Source organism: Papio anubis, chromosome 13 (assembly GCF_008728515.1).
Source record: "Papio anubis isolate 15944 chromosome 13, Panubis1.0, whole genome shotgun sequence".
In the NCBI taxonomy this organism is placed as follows: domain Eukaryota; kingdom Metazoa; phylum Chordata; class Mammalia; order Primates; family Cercopithecidae; genus Papio; species Papio anubis.
The window spans coordinates 86,213,344-86,239,146 of NC_044988.1; the positions used below are offsets into that span (position 1 = coordinate 86,213,344).

At 40.1% G+C, this 25,803-nt stretch overlaps 1 protein-coding gene across 4 annotated transcripts in view; it reads right to left on the reverse strand.

Moving 5' to 3' along the window:
* The window catches only part of ASTN2 (astrotactin 2), a 1,032,132-nt gene that overhangs the window by 352,004 nt on the left and 654,325 nt on the right, over positions 1-25,803 (reverse strand). Inside the window, exon 2 of one of the 4 annotated variants that reach the window (XM_031654867.1) lies at positions 9,446-9,634. The exons of the other annotated variants lie outside the window; for them this stretch is intronic. Coding sequence (XP_031510727.1) covers positions 9,446-9,634 — 189 coding nt within the window. The remainder of the gene's footprint in view (positions 1-9,445; positions 9,635-25,803) is intronic. 4 annotated transcript variants of the gene reach the window in all.

The window sequence follows — 25,803 nt, forward strand, 5'->3', positions numbered from 1 at the left end:
CAAGGACAGATATGAAACAGGTTCCAATTCCCTTTAATTATCTCAACACCAGGAAGTGGGCATTGTTACTATTATTCTTAATTTAGGGATGGGGGAAATTGAGGCTTAATGAAATAATGTGCCTCCAGTCACACCGTTGACCAAAGGCAAGCTGGGTCTCTGAGTCCAGAGCTAGCCTCTTAAACACCAAGTCATTGTATCCCAAAATTGTTGGATCATATGAACCACCTGGAAATACTGGTAAAAATGCACTTTTCTGATCCCCTTCTCTGGGAAAAATGGTGGGTCTTGGTGTAGTCCCTTGTGATTCTTGTGAATAGGAAAGGCTTCACTAAGCTCCTGGCCATAAGAGTTGAGTAGCAAAAATGCTATGCTTTGTATCAGATGCTCTCAGCCTCTGTCTGATATTTGCACTAGCCTTAATTTACAGAAGAGGCCACAGAAACCAGGGAGAAGAATGGTCAAGGGTGATACAGCAGGAAATGGCAGAACAGTATCAGAAACTCATAGGAGAAGAAGGTATAATTGCAGTTGTCAGAAACTAGGTGAACGGAAAAATGGGGAGGCAAGGACTAAAGGGTACAAGGTTTTGGGAACAAAGTTTTATTATGCAAGATAAATAAGTTCTGGAGATCTATTTTACAGTATAGTCTCCATAGCTAACAATACTGTATTGTAGACTCAAATTTCACTAAGATATGTTAAGTGTTTCATTTTGTTTTTTGAGACAGGATCTCACAGTGTCACTCAGGCTGGAATGCAGTGGTGCCATCACGGCTCACTGCAGCCTTAAACTCCTGGGCTCTCGTGAGCCTCTCAAGTAGCTGTGACTACTGCTGCACAACACCATGTTCAGCTAACTTTTTTTTTTTTTTTTTGTAGAGATGTGATATCACTATAATCCTCAGACTAGTCTTGAACTCCTGGCCTCAAGAGATCCTCCCATCTTGGCATACCAAAATGCACAAAAAAACTAAATAAACAAAGAGGGTAGGAGAAAGCTATGGAAGGTAATGGATCTATCTATGGCCTTGATGGTGGTGATGGTTTCACTCGTATATACTTATCTCCAAACTAATCGAGTTGTGTACATTAAATACGAACAGCTTTTTTAATGTCAATTATACTTTAATAAAGTGGTTTGAAAAAAGAAATTTAGCTTTCTGATTCCAGCCCCTATGGTACGCCCAACATTGGTCTTGATTCCTGCCAAAGATGTCAGAAAACCTTGGAAACATGGAGCCACACAAAAGAAAAGAGATTTTTTTCTGTAACCAGTTCAGGAGTTAGACTGCCAGGAAAATTCACCCCTTGACTCCTCTAATCCAGTTCCAAATGCTGTCCTCAGTGCACTTCCAAGATCTTGCCGATGGTCCCGCAAAGAAGGCAGCAAACTGCTATGTTTCCAAGTGACAAATTAAGGATTTTGCTAAGAGCTTGAATATTGCAGAATATTGCTTCATAGAGAGGCTTGGGAATAGCCTTGAAATATCAGAAGCTAATGCCTCCTTTTAATTAATACTGTCTCCACTAACAGCCTCTTTTGCTTTTTCTTATTTCAATGAGATCATCATCTGTTACAAAGCACACAGACCTGAGAGTGCACAAACACAACTTCCAGGCCTGGTTCTGCCACTAATTCTCTACGGGACCTTGGCATTGGTGCTTCTGTACAGGGTTGGATGCCATGTCTCCAAGCCTTCAGACAGAATATAGTGCAGACAAACAGGCTGAGGGTTGAAGGACTGGCTTATTCATGTATTAGTGATACAACTTTAGGCACTTTACTTAACCACTGTGAGCCTCAGGTATCCCATCTACTATAGGGGAGAGTTTGGCCAGGTGCAGTGGCTCACACCTATAATTACAACACTTTGGGAGGCTGAGGTGGGAGGATCACTTGAGGCCAGGAGTTCAAGACCAGCCTGGCCAACATGGTGAAACCTTGTCTCTACTAAAGATACATAAATTAGCTGGGCATGATGGCACACGTATGTAATCCCAGCTATTCTGGAGGCTGAAGCAGGAGAATCAGTTCAGCCCAGGAGGCACAGGTTGCAGTGAGCCAAGATCGTGCCACTGCACTCCAGCCTGGGTGACAGAGCAAGACTCTGTCCCATACAAACAAACAAACAAACAAGAGGAGAGTTTGTACAAATTGTTCTCCAAGGTTTTTCCAGCTATAAAGTTTGTGGTTCTTCAGTAACTGAATGAAAGAAATTGACAAGAGAATAGAAGGACGTATTATAGTTCTCAGAGGCTGCAATATGAAACAGGAGAGTGCTAGGAGCCTGGAAGGCATGACTGCTAAGTGAACTTTGGTGTTAAACCCAGATGCTATCACTTCTTTAGCTGTTTGACTGCTAGGCTAGTTAGCCTAATCTCTCTGTGCTTCAGTGTCCCACAGATATTTCTGTGCCTTTGCTTCTCAGCGTCTTACGATGTGCTGAGATAAGATAGCATGTCTTATCGTAAGACGCATCATAAGATAGCATGTCTCTGTCCAGTCCTTTGAGATAGCAATGGGACTTAATTTGACTAGAAATAGAAGCAGAATTTCACTGCTAGGAGAAAGTTATGATAGCCAAGTTTGTTTCTCACTATGAAAGCATTAATGGAAGCACAGAAAGGTGATTCTTCTGTCAGTCTAGATTTCCAAACACTAGAACGGCCAGGGCCCCTGCCATCCAGGGAGAGGCATGTGGTATGACCAACACATAAAAACTTTCACATTCAAGCCACTGAAGTTTGAAATTGTTTGTTCCCAAGACACAAACTAATGCATTCTGACTGATACATTCATTTCCTTTTATTCATAAAGCCAAGTTGTTAATGGCTCCTTTGCAATAGGTGTGAAAAGATCAAATGGAAAAACACATAAAGTATTCAGTATAAGACCAGACACATAAAAAATGTGCACACCATTAAAAGGGGGGAGGAGGGAAAGAGGTGGAAGGGAGGGGAAAGAAGGTTTCAGAAGCAGCATGTTTAATTAATCGTCTCTTAGGAAGGCACTAGAAAAATCATAGGCCAGAACAGCTTTGGAGACCACTTAATAAGAACTGACTCAGTATCCTCAGTGGGGGAAAGAGTGAATGCTACTAACAAAGACCAGCTTTCCTTGAATCCTTATAGAAAGCCCTTCTGTCTTGCCAGGCGTGGGTTGTCGGTGCTGAATCCCCAAATCCCACATCTTACCCCAAACTGTCCTCTTATGCTATACAATATGCACATCTGATAAGCAGACAAGATTGAAAAGTCCCTTTCTAATAAATCTTTCATGAGCTCCTCCAGCTCTTTGCAGGTCATTCTTGAGGGCCTATGGGCAAATGCCTGTGGCCAGCAGACCTATCTTATTTATGATGAGGCCTTTGCAAGATCTACCACTGTAATTTGCTCAGTCCCCATTTCCAAGCAACTTCTCCTTCCTGCCATTTCTGAGACACCAGGTTCAATAATAGTTCTTGACTGATGTTTATCTAAATCTCTGCAATCTATAACCAAAGTTGACCTTTCTTCCTTATAGGAATGAAGTAGAATGAATGAGGGTAAGGGGGCAGGGAGAGAGTAAAAAACAAACAAATAAACATCAAATACCACCAACCTTTGGTGAGTTTATCTCACTTGAACAGTCTGTCAATTCCCACACTGATCAAGAACAAAGGAAAGGGGATTCTGACAGTGACCCTATATGGATCACTAAGACCAACATTGTGCACTGGAAGGGATAAGAAACAACAAAGCTTGACATCGCTTACTGGACCTGGGAGCAATTTGGAAGCAAAATCATTGGCTCTTCCCATTTCCACAGAACTTGACATTTTACCAAAGGCTTCATTCATGTCAATTTCAACCTAATTCCTATCCAGTGGTCTCTCTCATCTCCATCCAGTCTCTCAAAACAAGCCCCATTCCCTTCCTAGGAATAAACTGTATTTTGACTTTTGTATGAACTCCGTGTACTTCTTTCTTGATCTTTTCATGTCTCCTTCAGTCTTTCCATCTTGCACACATTTCCCACTTCCCCACCTTCTGTTGTCTGTCTCTGTAACTCTTTAACTCTGTTCACTGCTCTACATCTCTTCTTAATTCTTTCTTTGCTTGCTGTTCCCTCCTGCTGTGACACAGGCTGTTCTTTAGCGTCTCCTCTGTTTTTGCCTCTCTCTCCCTGCCTCTGCTCTGTCTGTCTGAGTCTCCTTGTCACTCTTGCCCTATCTTAAGCTTTCCATGTGAGTCCCTTAATGTGCACCATGCTTAATCTTTGCACACAGTGCGAACCCTCGGACTAGTCAGGAAATATCACCACATGCTCACACCCTCAGGAACAGGCTGTAGCCTACATGCAGTGACCTGAAGAGGTAGCTCCCCATGGAGTGGTCCTTGCCTAAGATCCCTCCTTAGTTATCAATTTGGTCTCCCCCTGTGACACCTGGGTCCTCACTCTACACTGAGAATAGGGATAGAACACATAGCCCTCCTCACCACATGCTGATATGGGATATAAAGTAGTTGCATACATCCTTTATTGCAGAACAAGAAACCAGGGAGCACTGGTTTGGGAGTCCGAAACTAACTTTCAGCATGAGAGGAGTTCCAGTCACTGTGAATACTGAGCCAGTTATATCCTTTCCTGAGCTTCTGTTTCTCCATCTGTACAAGTAAGGTCTGAAATAGTTAATCTTTAAGTTCTCGTCTAGGTCAGAGACATTACATTTTTAAGCGCTTTGTAAAGCAGAAATCCGGGTTGCTCTTTCAGAGATTCAAGAGAGGAAATGGAAAACACAGACCTCTCTTGTATCAGCAGTTGCTAGGTGGGGTGATCTAGGCAGGGGCAGGGAGGAGAACAAAGCAGAACTGTAGCTGTCACACAGGAGACACTAGCTGGTAGAGAGTTTGATATCCTCGGCCAGCCAATTGTCAGGAAATGAGGCATATGGTGAGACGGCTGGTGGCAGTACTTGCTGGCTACTCTCTAGGGCTGGACCAGAGATTACTTAGAGGAGGGAGGAAAGGAAGTAGGAGGAGGAGAGAAATGACAACTGCATTTGATGCTGAAATACTTGCAGGCTTTCAGTAACATGAAGGATAAAGGAGCTCCATTCTCCCCACTGCCTGGAGCTCAGGAAGGGAGACTTGAAAAAGATAAATTTAGGGCTGAGCGCGGTGGCTCATGCCTGTAATCCCAGCACTTTGGGAGGCCGAGGTGGGTGGATCACGAGGTCAGGAGTTTGAGACCCATCTGACCAACATAGTGAAACCCTTTCTCTATTAAAAATACAAAAAATTAGCCAGGTGTGGTGTGTGCCTGTAATCCCAGCTACTTGGGAGGCTGAGGCAGGAGAATCGTGTGAACCCGGGAGGCGGAGGTTGCAGTGAGCTGAGATCACGCCACTGCACTCCAGCCCAGGCAACAGTGTGAGGCTCCATTTCAAAAGGAAAGAAAAGGAAAAGATAAATTTAGACTCATCAGAAGTGGCTTGCCTTTCCACAGTGGGGAGGCAACTGACTTAGCATGGTTCCAAGAGGTTACATGGTCGGGAGATGGAAATAATTGCAAAGAAAGTTTAGCTGAAGCCAAGGATGACAGAGCTTAAATGGAATGGATTGCTCTAATATAATGGTGGTAGTCTTGGGAGTTTTCTAAATCTTGAGGCTGTCATCAAAAGAGAAAATCCTGGTCTGTTCACTCTACTCCTCTCCATGGGCAAATCAGGGCACTTAGGCTCTGGCTGTTCAGAGGCAATCCAGGGTTGAGAAGTTGGAAACAATAAGCAGAGTGTTTGAGGCAGAACAAAGACTTTTAATGGGCCTAAAGTTGTGTCTGGGACTGGGACTGGACACCCCTAGGCCAGGCTTTAAGATGCCATGCTCTTTTCTTTTCTTTTCTTTTGAGACAGAGTCTCGCTCTGTCATCCAGGCTGGAGTGCAGTGGCGCTATCTCGGCTCACTGCAAGTTCCGCCTCCCGGGTTCACGCCATTCCCCTCCCTCAGCCTCCCGAGTAGCTGGGACTACAGGCGCCCACCACCACGCCTGGCTAATTTTTTGTATTTTTAGGAGAGACGGGGTTTCACTGTGTAAGCCAGGATAGTCTTGATCTTCTAACCTCGTGATCCGCCCGCCTCAGCCTCCCAAAGTGCTGGGATTACAGGCCTGAGCCACCACCCCCAGCGGTGCCATGCTCTTTCTTACTGACGAGTCTGTTGGCGGCGGGAAGATAAACACCCCAGGCAGTCAGGAGGTCTGAGAACATGGGCTGGTCCCACAATGACTTGCTTTGTGAACAAGTCCTTTCCCTGCATGTGAAATGAGATCCCAGGATTTAATGAAGTTTGTTCAGGATCTAGCCTCTTACTACACATGTGGATCCTTCTTTTGGACCAAGCTATTCTTCACACAAGAGAATGGTACATTGACTCAATTATCAAATGCCAGTTACTCTGAGAGCTGCTGTGAGAAATGAAACTCCATAAAACATGCAATGTACCTATGGAAATGGCTAGCTTCTGTTAAAAGCACCCCGTTTTAAAGATGAAGCGTAGAATTATGCTTGTCGTGGATGGGGCTGGGATTTGAAGTCAGGTTCATTTGCAAGTCTGTTTTCTTGACTCCCACTGTTGCTTTTCCATATGTCTGGGCCTTTGCAGGCTCCTTCCTGGACAGGAAAATGCCCTTTAACTCTTATCTCTCCCAAGAGGCACTATTCTTTGCTATCACTTCAAACCTCAGTTCACAAGCCTTGTCTTTTGAGAAGCCCTTTATCTTTCCTTCTAATTCCTTTCAACAGGCTTCCCATGGGAACTCTTTGGAAACCATTGTCTTTCCTTGGAACACTGCTTTGCAAATTAAATTTTTCTATTTTTTTAAAACTTGTGCGTGTCATCTTGCAAGCTTTTAAATTTCTTCCTCAAAGAGAAGGAATAATTCCTTATTTTTTTCTTTTGTATTCCAAGCAGCATTATTCTATCCATGATGTTGCTCAAGACATACTTTCATAGACCATTAAAATTATAGAAAACTAGTATCATAGAATCTCAGCATTGAACCACAGTTCATCCAGACTATCCTTAAATTTCCCTCAGAGCTTTTTCTGATTTTTGTTGTTCTTTATTTTTTTATTTTTTCTAAATAGACAAGTGTTCACTCGGTTGCCCAGACTGGATTTCAGTGGCATGATCATAGCTCACTGTAACCTTGAGTGGCCAGGCTCAAGTGATGGTCCTGCCTCAGCCTCACGAGTAGCTGGGACTACAGGCATGTACCACCATGTTCCAATAACTGTTTTATTTTTTATTTTATTTTATTTTATTTTATTTTGAGATGGAGTCTTGCTCTGTCGCCCAGGCTGGAGTGCAGTGGCGCGATCTCGGCTTACTGCAAGCTCTGCCTCCCGGGTTTATGCTATTCTCCTGCCTCAGCCTCCCAAGTAGCTGGGACTACAAGTGCCTGCTACCACACCTGGCTAATTTTTTTGTATCTTTAGTAGAGATGGGGTTTCACCGTGTTAGCCAGGATAGTCTCAATCTCCTGACCTCGTGGTCTGCCCGCCTCGGCCTTCCAAAGTGCTGGGATTACAGGTGTGAGCCACCACGCCAGGCCCAGTTTTAATTTCTTTTTCTTTTCTTTTTTTTTTTTAAAGCAGAGATGGAGTCTTGCAAAGTTACCCAGGCTGGTCTCAAACTCCTGGGCTCAAGTGATCCTCCCACCTAGGCCTCCCACAGTGTTGGAATTACAGGTGTGAGCCACCATCCCTGGCTCAGAGCTTTTCCAGTAAAGTAGCATTCAGCCTCTGATTGAGTATCTGAGTCGTGGGTCCACCTGCCAACGATACCTAAAGTGTCAGAGGGGCTATTTCTCTCTCATTTTCCATCTTATGCCCAATAACCAGCATGGTACATGGGAAAGAGGAGGTTCTGAAAGAGTATATGATGATTACAAGGATGAACAGTTTTAGTGAATTCACATCTCCATTCTCATTCTCTAAAATGGGAGTAAGAGGGTATGCTGAATTGAAATACAAGAGCAAGGTTTTAGAGTCAGCTGAAGTTACATCTGATTCCTGACTCTACCTCTTACTAGATGATGAACTTGAGAAAGTCACTCAACCTCTCTGGATTAATTTCTCAATTGTAAAATGGAGGTCATAGTGCCTCCAATGATTCCAATAATGAAGCTAAAATGAAATTATCTTGGCTCTCCTCTTTCCTTGAAGGGAGTCTTTGGAAAGCTACTTTAGATTTCTGTTTCTCTTCCGTATAAAAAGGATGATAATAACCCCTGCCTCACAGGATCATTGTGAGGATTACATAACTTAATAGATAAAAAGTACTTAGAAAACCCTTTTGCGTATGCTGAATCAATGTTAGTGGACATTATTATTGTTAGCAGTAGTAGTTACTAGTAAAGAGCTTGATACAGAATAATTATTAATAAATGGTAACCATTATTACCACTCATAATACAATTATCACTACTATTAGTAAGATGATGGAGTGGAAACAATGACTATCATGGTGACTTATTACTAGTTCTGACTTTTATTGATATGACCTCAAATGATTAGGAGAACCTTGCTTTGTGATAATATCTTATTCTTTTTTTACGCAAACATGGCTAAAAGTATGTGTGTGTGCATGTGTGTGTGTGTGTGTGTGTGTGTGCATTTAGATAATCCTTTTCTATACATGCAACAAATCTCACTCTACTACCTTATGGTTCTTCAAGCTTTGAGGCATGAATAAGTCACCACTTAAGGTTTATCTTCTTTAGGCAGAACAGTTCCAGTTTCTTCAACTGTCCAAGGAAACCCTTTACCAACATCTTGCATGTTTAATCCTCACATAATCTGGCCAACCTAGCCATCACTCACTTATTGAGTGAAAAAAGCAATTTCTAAACAGCTTTACTGGGATTTAGGGTGTGTGTGTGTGTGTGTGTGTGTGTGTGTGTGTGTGTGTGTAGGCAGATAGGAAAAAACAGAGCAAGAAAGAGAGAAGTAGAAATTTTAAGAGCATTCAGGAAAATGTTAATTCTAGGTATATCTGGGTGATGGGATTTTTATTTCCTACTACATTAAATGTCTTTATTTTTGAACTGCCTGAACAGCATACATAAAATACTTATTTTTCAGTAGACTGAAAGATTAATTAATGTTTTTCAAAATGCCATTAACTGTACTTATAGGATAATTAAAGATTGAATTTAAAATATGTGGATAGAGCTAGGAAAATGGTATAGTGGGACAAATATATGCCAGGACCATGAAAAAGAAACCTTATGGAATAAATTTAGCTGACTTTCAACACTCTTTAAGAGGGTACCTGTGAGCTTAAAGTGATGTTGGCCTGAATAACAGGTTTCTACCCCATTGTGCCCATGGCTTCCTCCCTGTGCCCAGGTTGCTTGTCAGTGACTCAGACCAGCAATATGCAAGTATCTACAGCATACCTAAAGGTCATCTGGAAGACTTGGCCTTGGTTCACATGCTGGGTCCGGTTGTTGTAACCATGTAGCATTTCTCCAAAGAGGGTATCATTGAATTTGGAGTCAGGTTTGAGGCACTTGGGGCCCTCGCAGACATCTGAGAGCATTAAGCAGGATTTTCCATCAGGAGCCAGTTTGTACTCCTCCACGCAACTGTATGATAAAACAGAGCTGAGAATTAGCTTCACACCCTGAATGCCCCCATTGGGGGTGACCTAAAACCAAGGCCTCCTTTCCCTGCAAAACAGGTCAGAGTTTAGGAAGGAGACAGCTATTCTGCCTGGAATCTATCTAGGGCACAGATGTCTAGAGAGAAGCACATTAATACTGCAAATTGGTAAATTCAAGGAAAGTCATTTGTGACATTTTAGAGGAGTCAAGGGGACACCAGCATGCACATCCACACACAAAGCAAATTTAAAAACTGTTTCCCATGAACACACAGACTTTAAAAAGCATGACAGACCAATTCACAGGGAATTATCAACTAGTGTCTCAAACCAGAATCTATTCCCAGTGCATCTGTCAACGAAGCTTGAAGACTGTAGCAAATACAAGGTTTTTATCATCCTGGTAGCTCAGAGGTGAAACTTTCCAGGACCATGGACAGCACAAGGCTTCTGTTCACTTAGGGATTTTAGCAGCCTCCGTTAGTCTAACCACCCATTTCTGATAGCCAGAAAAGCCCTTGACCAGCCTTTGAGACAGCGATGGTCTCATCTATGGGCAAAACAGGCATCTGAATATTTGCAACTTGAAGATTTGCAGGGACAAAGAAATCTCAGAGAGGCGTGAGCTGGAGTGGATGGGGGTGGTTGGGGCAAGAAATCAGAGATCTCAGCCCCTAAAAAATCATTCCAGAAACTCGAATTCTATGAGTGTCTACCTTTTCAAAGTTCAGCGCTACACACTAGGGGTATGGTGCACATAAATAAGTAAAGACAAGAAAATCGTCTGTGAGATTGGACAGACCTGTACAAATTTCATTTTTCTCCTTGTGACCTATGTGAACATGAGTGAGTCATTTAATGTCTATGATCCCCAGTTTCCTCATGTGTAAAATACAGTAGACACTCCTACCTTTCTTAATTCAGTAGGATGCTATAAGGTCACATGATATATTGGCCACAAAAAAAACCCAGGAATTGCAATGTACTTAACACAATAATCATAACAGTGGTAGTAATGGTGGTATTTCTATTTGTTGAGCATGCACTATTCACTGAACACTTTATGTATTTATTATATAACCATGAAGAAAGAGTAATATCATCATTTCTGCTTTACACATAAGCAAAATAAGGAGCCAAGATGTAAAGCATGTCATACTATAAGTAGCAAAGTTGATATTCAAATTCAGTTCTGTTAGAAAAAGGGACATTTGTCTATTTTTGTCTCCTCCAAATCTAGTGCCTTCTATGTGCACAAAATGACCCTGGTTGGGTTATACCAGTTTGAGAAAGTATACAGCAGGCAATCGCTTATTTGCCTCTCTTTCAAAGGGTGTAGCAAAGATTCATTGATTCTAACTGCAAAGGGTCTCAGGAACTCAGATGGGAGAAGGAAGAGGCTCTGTATGGTGGTTTGGAAAGAAAATGTACACAGGTTGTGGGAAGCAGTAGCTGATGCTACAGATATAGAGTTGAACTGGAGGCAGAAAGAAGACAAGCATAGCTGAAAACTTGACCCAAGATTACTCTAGTGAAAAGCCAGGAAGTCTCATGCATGAAGCAAACCGTCACTGTTTCTCCGCTTTCCCCAATCCCTGGTGTACTGCACTGATGCACTGATTGTCTTTCTAACGTTCACATGTTCCTTTCCATAGTGCAATGGGGAAATCTCTTGGAAAAGGGCCCTGTCTCGGAGCCTTGGTAAAGTATATCCCCTTCTTTTTGCATCTGCTAAATATTACTAAGTCCCTTTTAATACAGTTGCAGTGCAGATGAAATGAGTGTATATGGAAGTGAATCGTACATGATGAGTGCTTGATAAAGTCTAGTTCCATCCATTTATTCAGAAAATATGGAGAAATGTTTTCCTGGATATACTGGCTAGAGTTCTCTCTCTCTCTCTCTCTCTCTCTCTCTCCTCCCCCCCCATCCACACACACCCACATGCCTGTGTAACTGTGAATAAATATATTATTGTTGAAGTTGAGTAAACATTATCAAAGTCTGGCTGGGCGCAGTGGCTCACGCCTGTAATCCCAACACTTTAGGAGGGTGAGGCAGGTGGATCATGAGGTCAGGCGTTCGAACCAGCCTGACCAACATAGTGAAACCCTGTCTCTACTAAAAATAAAAAATAATAAAAATTAGCCAGGCATGGTGGCAGGTGCCTGTAATCCCAGCTACTCAGGAGGCGGAGGCAGGAGAATCACTTGAACCTGGGAAGTGGAGGTTGTAGTGAGCCGAGATCATGCCACTGCACTCCAGTTCAAGCAACAATGTGAGACTCCATCTCAAAAACAAAACAAAACAAAACAAACCATTATCAAAGTCTATAGAGTAAAATATGGAACTTCTTCATTTCCCACTCCTCACTTCCTGTCCCAGAAGTCACCATTGTTAATTGTTATGTGCTCTTCCGGGAGTTTTTCGATCATTTAAATACATATTGTGCGTGTATGTTTGTGTGTGTGTGTGTGTGTGTGTGTATACATACACATTTCTTTGAATTTGCAGACTAAATTGGGGGGATTTATATACACACACATATGCACATACACATTTCATAATAAACTCATAAACCGAATTACACTATATATTGTTGTGAGACACGCATTTGCACCTGATGCTATTTCTTGGAGATCTTTTCAAAATACTAACATATAGATCTATCTTTTTTAATGGTTATTTGGCATTGCACAGTATAAATGTACCATAATGCTTTTAACTAATTTTTATTGATGGGCACTTTGGCAGTTTATAGCTGTTTGTTATTAAGAACAGTGCCATAATGAAGATCTTTACACATATATCATTGCGCCCAACTATGTGATTCTGTAAAAGAGATACTCAGAAAAGAAATTGCTTGGTCAATGTTTTATGAATTTAAAAATTTTGATAGATCTACTAAATAGTCACCTGTAGAGTCTCTACCATTTACAATCCTATAATTGATGAATGGGAGATCCCATTTTTCTACATCTTTCATGTTCATTACTGCCAATCTAGGATAGGAAAAATAACTCATTTTTGTTTGGATTTGCATTTACCTTGTTACTGATTAAGTTCAGCACCTTTCTTTTCACATTATGGTCACTTGCATTTCTCCTTCTATAGATTATCCATTAATGTACATTGACTATTTTTCTATTGTGATATTTGCCCTTTTCTTTGTATTGGTTTATATATGCTCTAAATATTTTCTGGGTAGTTATCCTTCACCTTCCATATATATTAACATTTTTTCCAGTCTGTGCTTGTATTTTAATCTTGCTTTTGATATCTTATTACCTCTCTCCCTTGGTCTTTGTGTCTGAAATTTGTGCAATCTTTAGAAACCCACAAGATGATAAATATATTTCTGTATATTATTGTAGTATTGCATAGGTTTAAAAAATCTTTGGTTATTTAATATGTATAGCATTTATTTTTGAATGTAGTGTGAGTGGTTATTTTAACTTAACTGTTTTTTAAAATGGCTGACAATTGTCTGAAATGTGTGACCTTTCAACAACAAACTTGAAATGTTATTTTTTTTACACGTGTAATCCCTACATATGCCATGTATACATGGTTGGTGTTTTTCCTGTTTAATTATCTGTATATTCCTGCAGTAATTCCAAGCTATTTTAATTACTGTAGCTTTATTGTCTGTTTTGGATATAGTAATAAAGTAATACTCCTCCCCTTCATCAACACTAGTTTTCTGTTTCCAAAGTCCTGACTGCTCTTCCATGCTTTTCCTTTCAAATGAATTTCAGAATGGGCTTATCAAATTATATGCAAATCCCTAGTGGAATTTTGGGTGGCCATGCTTTGAATTTGTAAACTAAATTGGGGGAAGATTTTAATACTAATTTTATTTACTTTTCTTTTATTTAATAAATACGTTTTGCAAGTTAACTCTGTGCTGGGCACTTCTGATAACTGTGACAAAGACATCTTGCCTTAACAACACCATGTCCTCTTCCTGGACTACATGTCTAAGCCTGTCTTGCAGTTGGGCTGAAGGGGCCACGTAACTGAATTCTGAACAATGGAATCTGTGCTGACACCATACAAGTCACTACCAGACTTAGCCTTTTCAAAACATCCTGTGATTTTCAAGCTGCCTCTTCCCTTGTTATGGCAAGCTTGGAAACCATGTGTTCCTGATACATTCTACAGGATGGAGGAAGACTGCCACAATCACAATAGACTTTGCACAAATAAGAAATTAACTTTTGTGCACAAACTTCTGGTTGGGGGAGGAGGCTCACTGGCTACAGGAAGAAAGCTTATTTTATCCTGACTAATACAGCATCTTTATAATTTGGAGTCCTCTAATTCAGAAACATAGTTTGTATCTCTATCAACTGTTCTTTTAAAACATTCAGTGAAGTTTTTGACTATTTGCATAAAGGTTTTGCACGTGTCTTTTGGAGATTATTCATGGGCATTTATGAAAGGCACTATGCTGTAGAGGTTTATCCAAGTATGTTTTGGATCCAGACTAACAGAGTTCAAATCCTGAGTCTGCCACTTACCAGTTGTGTGACTTCAGACAAACTACGTAACCTCTCTGTACTTCCTTTGCTTGTGTGTAAAGATCATATGTGCCTTTTAGAGTGAAAAATTACACTGTTGCATTCTTTTAAACTTCAGGAATAGGATCAGTTTTTCATGTATGCTTTCTTTTATGTTTTCTACATAGTTATTACTGATTTGAGAAAAGCTGTTACTGATTTTCCTAAGTTGATGTTGTATCCTACGAACATAAAGAACTTAAACATTCTAACATGTCTACTAAATTTTTCTAAATGGATAAGCATATAGTTGCTCAGTTTGGGTATTAGGATTACGGAATAAGTTAAAAAACTATCCTTTTTTGTTTCTTTCTCTGGATCAGTTTATATAGGAAAGATGTTATCCATTACCTGATAATTAGATAAGTCTTGCCTATAAAATCCCCTGGGCTTGATGACTTCTTTTCAGTTGTGTATATTTAGCTCTTATCATTTATTTCCTTATTATCTGCCTATTTAGATTTTCTATATCCTCATGACTCAAACTTGGTAATTTATATTTTCTAACATTATAATGCATTTTATCGAGACTTTCATATGTATTGGTGTAAAGTTCTAAGCAGTGTTCTCATTAAATTTTTTTTGTCTTTTATGTTTCTATAGTTAAAGCACTAGCTCATTCGTAATGTGTTTTTGTTTTCTTTGCTCTCTCCTTTGAATAGGCCTTTTGTGTTTTGTATTTTATTGGTGAGCTTCCTTTTTTCTTTTCTATTTAATTTATTTCAGCTTTTATTTGTATTAATTCCTTCCTGCTGTTTTCTCTGACTTTGTTTTATACTTCTTTTTATGGCTGCTTGAGTTAAATGCCTCATTTGTTTGTTTTCAATCTTTCTTGCTTCTTAATAAATGCCTTGAAGCTTCTGACTGCGGCTTTGCCCACACCCCATAAGTTTGACATGCAGCCCTCATGCTCCTGCTCATTTCTAACGAGGTGAAAATTTGAGTTTGATTTTTTCCATATCTAAGTGTCACTTAGAAGATATTTAAAAATATAATTCCAAAGTAGATAATTTGTTTGTTCCTCTTTTTCTAATATTACTGCATTTTTAGACTGACAATGTAGTTTGTATAATTTCTTTTTTTTCTTTTTCTTTTTCTTTTTTTTTTTGAGACGGAGTCTCGCTCTGTCGCCCAGGCTGGAGTGCAGTGGCCGGATCTCAGCTCACTGCAAGCTCCGCCTCCCGGGTTTGCGCCATTCTCCTGCCTCAGCCTCCCGAGTAGCTGGGACTACAGGTGCCCGCCACCTCGCCCCGCTAGTTTTTTTGTAGTTTTTTAGTAGAGACGGGGTTTCACCGTGTTAGCCAGGATGGTCTCAATCTCCTGACCTCGTGATCCGCCCGTCTCGGCCTCCCAAAGTGCTGGGATTACAGGCTTGAGCCACCGCGCCCGGCCAGTCTGTATAATTTCTATGTTGGTGAATTTATTGAGATTCTAAGGGAGTCACAAGTTGAGATTTTAGAGCTAACTAAACTTGAGTTCAAATACAGGTTGTGCCATCTACCAGTTATATGACCTTGATCAAGTCTGCTAATTTCCCTAGGCTTTGGTGTCATAATCCATTAAGGAAAATGACAATCCTTATCATGGGGATGTAAAAATTAGAGATAACTTATACAAAGGATGAAACCATATCTCTCATACGGTATTCAAGTAATGCATCAGCTATTATGCTTATTATTGTTATTGTTGTTGTTATTCAGTCTATTAACCCATTTCCATATCCTAGGAAGTATAAATTTATTTCCATTGGTACTCATATCCTAGTTGCTAGCCTCTCCCTAGATCCAGGTTTCTTAAAGTTGACATAGTTGCTATTCTTTGATTCCTTTTTTTTCTGCTTCACAGCACATAATTGATAACTTCTTATATGGCATTCATTGGAAATAAGGTATATATATATAATTTGTCTATATTTATGCCTATGGAATTATATAGAAGTCAAATATATGTATTATTTGTGTGTGTATGTGTGTCTGAGTGTATGTGTGTACATCTCCAAAAGACATGTGCAAAACCTTTATGCACAAAGTCAAAAACTTCACTGAATGTTTTAAAAGAACAGTTGATAGAGATACAAACTATGTTTCTGAATTAGAGGACTCCAAATTATAAAAGTTTGCTTCTTATAACCTGTAATAGGTTGAATAATGGCCTCCTCAAAATGCCCACATCCTAATCCCGAACACCCGAGGTTATCTGACATGGCAAAAGAGACTTCAAAGATGGGATTAAGTAAAGGATTTTGAGTTGGGAAGATTATCCTGGGTTACCTGGGTGGACCCAATGTCATCACACGGTTCCTCATAAGAGGGAGATAAATGTGTTAGTCAGAAGAGGAGATGCAACTTAGAAGCAGAGGAGAACAAGAGGGAGCAGAGTAAGGGACCATGAGTCAATGAATGCAGATACTCCCTAGCAGTTGGAAAAGGCAAGGAAATAGATCTTCCCCTAAAGCCTCCAGAAGGAATGCAGCCCTGTCACTGTCTTGATTTTAGGAATATTGACCTTGAGAACTGTAAACTAAAGTGTGATATTTTAGGACGCTAACTTTGTGGTGATTCATTACAGAAGCAATAGGAAATGCATGACACTCACAGGGAGGTATTGTTTCCACTTTCAGATAAGAAAATTGAGGTTTAGAGAAGTTGAGTGACTTGTTTATGGAGGTATGTCTATGTCTAGTCAATAGCGGTGCTGGGAATCAAACCTAGGAGCTCAAGAGGTGTGTGTGAATGTGAGTGTGTGTGTACAACTTTAAGCATATCACAACTGTGGATTTACAGTGATTTTTCTTTTCCCTGTGGGTGGGAAAAGATTGTGGTTTGCAGGAGAGATTCAGGGGAAAAAAAAAATCCCATCCTTGTAAAGGCAAATGATCCCCTGAGTTTTGAAACAGGAGCAGTTCTCCCCGCTCCCCCTCCGAGCCACCTAAGGGCATAGGAAGGTTTATGCTAAGGTCTATTTAGTTGTTGGTTTCTTTTTTTAATTTTATTTTTGTACTATGACACATAATTATATAGCTTCTTTAGAACATTCTGTCATCTGGGAGATTTTCCTATAGAAATTCTAAAGAGTGTAGGCTCACAGGAAACCAGCCAAGATCTACATGAAACTCTATTTATACATGTGCCAAAATGAAAAATATAAAATGAGTGCAGAGATACAAACTGGGCATTTTAGCTGAAGGCAATGGATGTGTTACCCTTAACACACCCATCACATTATAGAGAATAGCAAACCTAGATGGGATTTTTGAGAGTGCACCATAAAACCTTCTATGTGCTTAGCTCAGAGCATGTTTTATTTAATCCTCATAGCAACATTGTGAGATGGGTACTTTCATTCCAACATTGCCGCAGAGAATCCTGAGGCCTGGGACATCTAAGTGCACTAATCAAGGTCACATGAGCATTTTGGAAAAGCCAGAACCTTGACTTGGATTTTCTTACTTCAAATCCTGTGCTCCTTCCAGTTCATTACAAATGACCTCCTCCTATCTGTTTGTTGTTCAAAGGAGAAAATTGAGACCGACAGACAAATGGTATTGTGTACAAACTCTCAAAGCAAAGTATTTCTTTTTCTCCTGTATTTTATCCTTTATTTATTAATTTATTCTTCAATGGTTTATGGAATCAACAGAATTACCAAAATGCATATCCTAGAAACTTTTTTAAAATAAGAAAGGGAATCAAATCCTTAAAAATATTAAGAATAGGCTGCCAGGCGTGGTGGTTCACGCCTGTAATTCCAGCACTTTGGGAGGTGGAGGCAGGCAGATCATGAGGTCAGGAGATCGAGACCATCCTGGCTAACACAGTGAAACCCCATCTCTACTAAAAATACAAAAAATTAGCCAGGCGTGGTGGTGGGCGCTTGTAGTCCCAGCTACTTGGGAGGCTGAGGCAGGAGAATGATGTGAACCTGGGAGGCAGAGCTTGCAGTGAGGCGGACATTGCGCTGCTGCACTCCAGCCTGGGCAACAGAGCGAGACTCTGCCTCAAAAAAAAAAAAAAAAAAAAAAAAAAAAAAAAAAAAAAAAAAAAAAAGAAAAGAAAAGAAAAGAAAAAGAAAAAGAAAAAAAAATAAGAATAGGCCAAGCACGATGGCTCATGCTTATAATACCAGAACTTTGGGAGGCCAAGACTGGCGGATCACCTGAGGTCAGGAGTTTGAGACCAGCCTGTCAACATGGCAAAACCCCATCTCTACTAAAAATAGAATAAATTAGCTGGATATGGTGGTGGGCACCTGTAATCCCAGCTGCCTGCAAGGCTGAGGCAGGAGAATTGTTTGTACCTGGGAGGAGGTTGCAGCGAACTGAGATTGCGCCATTGCGCTCCAGCTTGGGTAACAGAGCGAGACTCTGTCTCAAGAGAAAAAAAAAAAAAGAGAGAGAGAGAGAGAGAAAAGTAGTTAAGGGTAAGAATAGCTCAAGGAACTGCACAACAGGTAGACTTGGACCAATGTTAGGAATAAATCTAAGTATCCTATTACTAAGGCAAGAAAGAAACAGGTTCCTTCCCAGTTTTCCTAATGCAGAAACCTGTGAAAACTTCATCCTGGGATCATTAGGGCTAGAACCAGCACCTAAGGAACTCAACTGCATTAACCCTTCTAACTGATATCATGGGAATCTTTTTCACCAATACCCTCAGGATTGTCCCAACATTAGCCAAAACGAAGATCAGAGGAGGTGTTCTCTGAGTGGTCTTTGGTTATAGGTTTTATTCAAGGGAAAATCTACAGTTTCTCGAAAAAGAAAAGAAGGAAGTGAATAGAAAATAGAATTCCATGGAAAACTCTGGATTAATTATATAGTAGATTTTGTATAGTCTAAGACCGCTAACAATGGTAAGAAACACTACCAGTTTGCATAACACTAAGAAAGAAACAAGGAAAAAAAAGACTGCCAAATAAACTCTGTCAAATCATTGAAACTAAGATACCTTCCCACTTCAGAAATGTTAAAATGTGGAAAATATGGGCACTCTAGAATCAATGAAATATGTTTCTCCACTGCATGATTTGGGACAGACTTGACTATCCCCAGGTACTCTGGGAATCTGTAAGAGGCAGTTAAGGAGTGCAGATTTTTCCACATGGGAAACTCTGAACATTTAGTTTGTTGTTGTTGTTGTTGTTGAATATTTGAATGTCTCATGGAACTAATGTTCCATATAATCCACACTGGAAAATAGATATCCAGACAAATGGATGGATATTACATGTTTCCATCAATTGTCAGTGAATATTTTTTACACCTGAACTTTTACAAATGTTTTAAAAAAAGAGAAAGCAAAGTTTTAATGTTTGACAAGGACCTGGCATGCAAGTATTCTATGCTAATGATTAGAAGTAAAATTCATGTTCTCCAACCAGAAGTGAAAGGGGTGAGGGGTCAGGCTTTAACCTAAAGGTGGAAACCACAATAAAACAAGTGCCTGAATGAATCCCCTCACCTCCCACCAACTCTTCCACTTGGTACTGATAATCCAAATGAAGGCCATTGTCTCTGTTCTGTCATTCAGTGTTTTCTACTGTTAGACTAGACTTCAGCTTTGACAGTGAAAATAAGTGGCGTCCAGTTACTATGGATATTAAACACGTTTATCTCCTTTCCCTCTTAAAATTACATAAAGAGAATATTAGACAGAGAGGCTACTAAGGACTATTTGAGGCTGGATGTGTTATTTGAGCTAATGTGTTTTTAGGGCACTTTCATTTACATTGGAAGCAAGAAGGTTGGGATATCTTAAGCTCCTATCCCAATTTTACCTCCTAACTGGCTGTGAGTGCCCCCACCTTGAGGGCCTGAGTTTCCTCCTCTAAATGATCTGAAAAATGCTTGAAACTTCAAAAATGCTGAAGAAATGGCTCACTATCTCTTACATAGGAATATATGAGAAATAACTCTCTTAGCAAATAATGTCAGAAAAAGGTGTATAACTCCTGAAAACAAAACAATAAAACAAAAAACTACAACTTTCCTTTTCTCATACAAGGACAACTGTATAATCCACTAGGGGTATTTTTTCTCTCTCTCTGTTTACTTTGGTTGCCAAGAAGCACACAGTTAAATTTATCTCACGTTGAGTGACTCTTTCATTTTGAGCTTCTGAAACCATTTTCTCTTCCCTCTTTAAAATGACTCTCATCATTCCTGTCTTTATATGAATAGCTTTTTAAAAATATATTGGCTTTATGTGAGTAAAATAAGTTCTCTTGGAAGTGTGTTTGGTAGACACTGTAAACACACACACACACAACAGACAAACTTTGTTGCTAGATAACTTCCCAAGGTCTTCACAGGAGGTGATGCCCTCTCACCTATAAAACTGTTTCTAAGGATTTATTCTACAGGCTTTAGCTTAATATCCAATGACCTTCTCAACCTATCTTGAATTCACCTGCTTCTGTCTACCATTTTGGTACTTGTGCTCTGTCACTATCAGTCAGGACCCAGTGAGGCTTAGGCACCTCTTTGCCCCTGCTGGAGAAGAACTCGTACTCAATGATTATTTGCATCTAATAAAAGACCAGGCACAGAGTAGGACACAACAAATCTTAGGTGGATGAGTTATTTAATTCAATCATTATGGTTCCAAGTAAGTCTTTGGGCCAAGCGGTGGGAATGGCAATGAGACACACAGGTGCCTAGGACCTAGACCCTGCTCATGAGGAGTTCACAGTATGATAGGAACAGACAGGAATGCAGGTAAATCAACCAAGCTATGGGGTGATCACAGGGAGAGCCATGGGGGCTGTGGGATCCCAGAGAAAGGATGTTTTACTCCGTTTTGGAGAACTTAAACTGATGAGAGGCTGACAATCAGGGCAGCCAGCCAGAGGTCCAGTCTGCAAGAGATGTCAGGATTTCACTGGGATAAATTAGATTTTGAGACAAAATGTAAATATTCCTCTCCCTTGTAAGTAGAAATACAAATAAATAAAAAGACAAGGAAAAAATGTCCTTTCTATATAGGCCCTAACCCCATGCAACATTCAGTCAATATTTAAATATTATCCATTTGAAAGTATGAATATTGCCCAGGCATGGTAGCTCACGCCTGTAATCCCAGCACTCACTTTGGGAGGCCAAGGTGGGCAGATCATGAGGTCAGGAGATCGAGACCATTCTAGCTAACATGGTGAAACCCCATCTCTACTAAAAATACAAACAATTAGCTGGGTGTGGTGGCACGCACCTGTAGTCCTAACTACTAGGGAGGCTGAGGCAGGAAAATCACTTGAACCTAGGAGGCAGAGGTTGCAGTGAGCTGAGATTGCACCACTACACTCCAGCCTAGGTGACAGAGCGAGACTCCGTCTCAAAAAAGAAAAAGAAAAGAAAGAAAGGATGGGTGTTATCATCATCCTCTTCCAAGGTAACTGCATATCTCACACCTGACGCCTCTTAGGGCTCAGAGAAGGCTTGCTGAAAAAGTGATGCCTGAATTGAAACTTGTAGGTGAAAGCTAAAGGGCCAGGGACAAATGGGAGTCAGTGGAGGTGCAAAGGAGACGGAGACAGGACACAGAGAGAACAGTGTTGTCAAAACTCCAGAAACTGAAACCAGTAGGCTTAACCTAGGAGGAGGAACCTAGCTGGAAATGCAACTGGAAAAGTCAGACTGGAAACTTCTTTAGCCATGTTAATGGAGGAACTTCACTTAACAATTATTAATTTAACCTACTATGTGCCAGGCACTGTTTTAGGTACTGGAGACAAAATAGTAAACAAGACATCAAATCCAGTAATTACATAATTAAATGATATGGTTTTATACTTATTAGACTAATTATAACTACGGTTTACTGAGTGCTTAACTATGACAGCTCCTGTGCATGTATACTTTCATTTAATCTTCACAATGGTGCTACAATCACTTCTAATTCTACATTAAAGAGCAGAGGCTCAGAGAAATTGAGTGACTTGCCAAAGACCACATGACTAGATGTGGCCAGAGGCCAGCAACGACATCAGATCTGTCTTGACTGAGCCTGGAACCACAATACCTAAGTTTCAATCTCCACAACCTCACTTACCAGATATATGACCTTGGACAGTTACTGAGCCACTCTGTGCTTTTTTTTAAAACAAAACAAAAAAACATAGAATGGGAATCATAATAGTATATCCCTTGTAGAGTTGTTATGAGAATTGAATGAGCTAATGTACCCAAAGCACTTAGAACAGTCATGGTACCTAGAAAGTCCTTAGTAAATGTTAGCTGCTATTATTAACCTGGTTGCAAACAGATTTATTAAACCTTCTCCTACCCAGAACACTCTTAGGAAGGTCATAGAGCTTTGAGCAAGTTGGGAAGGTCCTCTTGATAATGAGTTTATTCTGTTTTCCTTGCTTAATTCAATAGCATCCCACTTCTCTCTAGACCATCTCTCTCACAAGTACCTGCTAATAGCTTTCATTGTTTACAGTGCTTCTAACAAGTGTGGTAACTTCTCATTTGCATTCCTAATAGACGGTTTCCAAATCCTGTTGAAACTGCAGTTGCTTTTAGGATGCCTGGGTTTTGTTTCTTTTGTCCTGTTTGTTACCATTTGGATGGGTTTTAACAGCTCACCACACACTCTCACCCATTCAGTCTTCTTTAAGACTTTCACAGTCCTTTTTTTTTTTTAAATTATACTTTAAGTTCTAGGGTACATGTGCACAATGTGTAGGTTTCTTACATATATATACATGTGCCATGTTGGTGTGCTGTACCCATTAACTCATCATTTACATCAGGTATATCTCCTAGGATGCTATCCCTTCCCCCTACTCCCTCCCCACAATAGGACCCAGTGTGTGATGTTCCCCTTCCTGTGTCCAAGTGATCTCACTGTTCAATTTCCACCTATGAGTGAGAACATGCGGTATTTGGTTTTCTGTTCTTGCGATAGTTTGCTGAGAATGATGGTTTCCAGCTGCATCCATGTCCCTACAAAGGACATGAACTCATCCTTTTTTATGGCTGCATAGTATTTCATGGTGTATATGTGCCACATTTTCTTAATCCAGTCTGTCACTGATGGACATTTGGGTTGATTCCAAGTCTTTACTACTGTGAATAGTGTCGCAATAAACATACGTGTGCATGTGTCTTTATAGCAGCATGACTTATAATCCTTTGGGTATATACCCAGTAATGGGATGACTGGGTCAAATGGTATTTCTAGATCTAGATCCTTGAGGAATTGCCACACTGTTTTCCACAATGGTTGAACTAGTTTACAGTCCCACCAACAGTGTAAAAGTGTTCCTATTTCTCCATATTCTCTCCAGCACCTGTTGTTTCCTGATTTTTTTAATGATTGCCATTCTAACTGGTATGAGACGGTATCTCATTGTGGTTTTGATTTGCATTTCTCTGATGACGAGTGATGATGAACATTTTTTCATGTGTCTGTTGGCTGTATGAATGTCTTCTTTTGAGAAGTGTCTATTCATATCCTTTGCCCACTTTTTGATGGGGTGGTTTGTTTTTTTCTTGTAAATTTGTTTGAGTTCTTTGTAGGTTCTGGATATTAGCCCTTTGTCAGATGAGTAGATTGCAAAAATTTTCTCCCATTCTGTAGGTTGCCTTTTCACTCTGATGGTAGTTTCTTTTGCTGTGCAGAAGCTCTTTAGTTTAATTAGATCCCATTTGTCAATTTTGGCTTTTGCTGCCATTGCTTTTGGTGTTTTAGACATGAAGTCCTTGCCCATGCCTATGTTCTGAATGGTATTACCTAGGTTTTCTTCTAGGGTTTTTATGGTGTTCAGTCTAACATTTAAGTCTCTAATCCATCTTGAATTAATTTTCATATAAGGAGTAAGGAAAGGATCCAGTTTCAGCTTTCTACTTATGGCTAGCCAATTTCCCCAGCACCATTTATTACATAGGGGATCCTTTCCCCATTTCTTGTTTTTCTCAGGTTTATCAAAGATCAGATGGCTGTAGATGTGTGGTATTATTTCTGAGGACTCTGTTCTGTTCCATTGCTCTATATCTCTGTTTTGGTACCAGTACCATGCTGTTTTGGTTACTGTAGCCTTGTAGTATAGTTTGAAGTCAGGTAGCGTGATGCCTGCAGCTTTGTTCTTTTGGCTTAGGATTGTCTTGGCAATGCGGGGTCTTGTTTGGTTCCATATGAATTTTAAAGCAGTTTTTTCCAATTCTGTGAAGAAAGTCATTGGTAGCTTAATGGGGATGGCATTGAATCTATAAATTACCTTGGGCAGTATGGCCATTTTCACGATACTGATTCTTCCTATCCATGAGCATGGTATGTTCTTCCATTTGTTTGTGTCCTCTTTTATTTCACTGAACAGTGGTTTGTAGTTCTCCTTGAAGAGGTCCTTTACATCCCTTGTAAGTTGGATTCCTAGGTATTTTATTCTCTTTGAAGCTATTGTGAATGAGAGTTCATTCATGATTTGGCTCTCTGTTTGTCTGTTACTGGTGTATAAGAATGCTTGTGATTTTTGCACATTGATTTTGTATCCTGAAACTTTGCTGAAGTTGCTTATCAGCTTAAGGAGATTTTGGGCTGAGACGATGGGGTTTTCTAAATATACAATCATGTCATCTGTAAACAGGGACAATTTGACTTCTTCTTTTCCTAACTGAATACCCTTGATTTCTTTCTCCTGCCTGATTGCCCTAGCCAGAACTTCTACCACTATGTTGAATAGGAGTGGTGAGAGAGGGCATCCCTGTCTTGTGCCAGTTTTCAAAAGGAAAGCTTCCAGTTTTTGCCTATTGATTAGTCCTGTCTAGTGCATCAGGTCACTAGCAAATGTTATTAGAATCATTTAAGTTAATTTATTTAACAAACACATACATTGCTAACTCTGTGCAGGACATTGTTCCAAAGCATTTCACAAATATTAATGTAAATGGTAATATATTTAGTCCTTATAACATCTCTATAGACAGATATTACTATTATCCCTGTTTTACAGATGAGAAAACTGAGGCACAGAGACATTAATTAACTTACTCAAGGTCACACAGCAAGGAGATATTGAGCCACATCACTAGTCATATGACCTTGGGCATGTTTCTTAACCTTCAGAGGGTAACAAATATGAAATACTTTCACTCTTCAGAATTATCATTATATTAAAGTAGGTATAAAAATTTTACAGATGAGACAATGGAAGGTCAGGCATCCTGAAAGGCTTGCCTTATGCCTAAGAGAGTGGCAGAGCTAGGATTAGAATTCGTGTCTTTTGAATCCACGGTTCCCTGTAGTGTGCTGTGGATGGAAGGTGGTAATAGTTTCTGATGTCAAAATCCATTATTGCTGCTCCTGCTGCTGTTACTGTTGTTATTTGCCACAGAACAGCCCCCACCCCATCCCAAACACAGAGAGAGAAAAATAACAATGACAAGAACATGGCTGATTCTGTATGCAGCCTGAAGATCTAAAGCCATGCATAATTTACTCAACACTGCCCTGCAGTGACTTAAGCTGAGGAGAGATCGCTATAAATTCAGGTCTGCATACCCTAATTTATTTCTTATTTATTTTACTGATACATATCTAGGGCCTCCAGTGAGCTGCTTCTATACCTGCACAAAGGCACCAGCAGCCCTAAG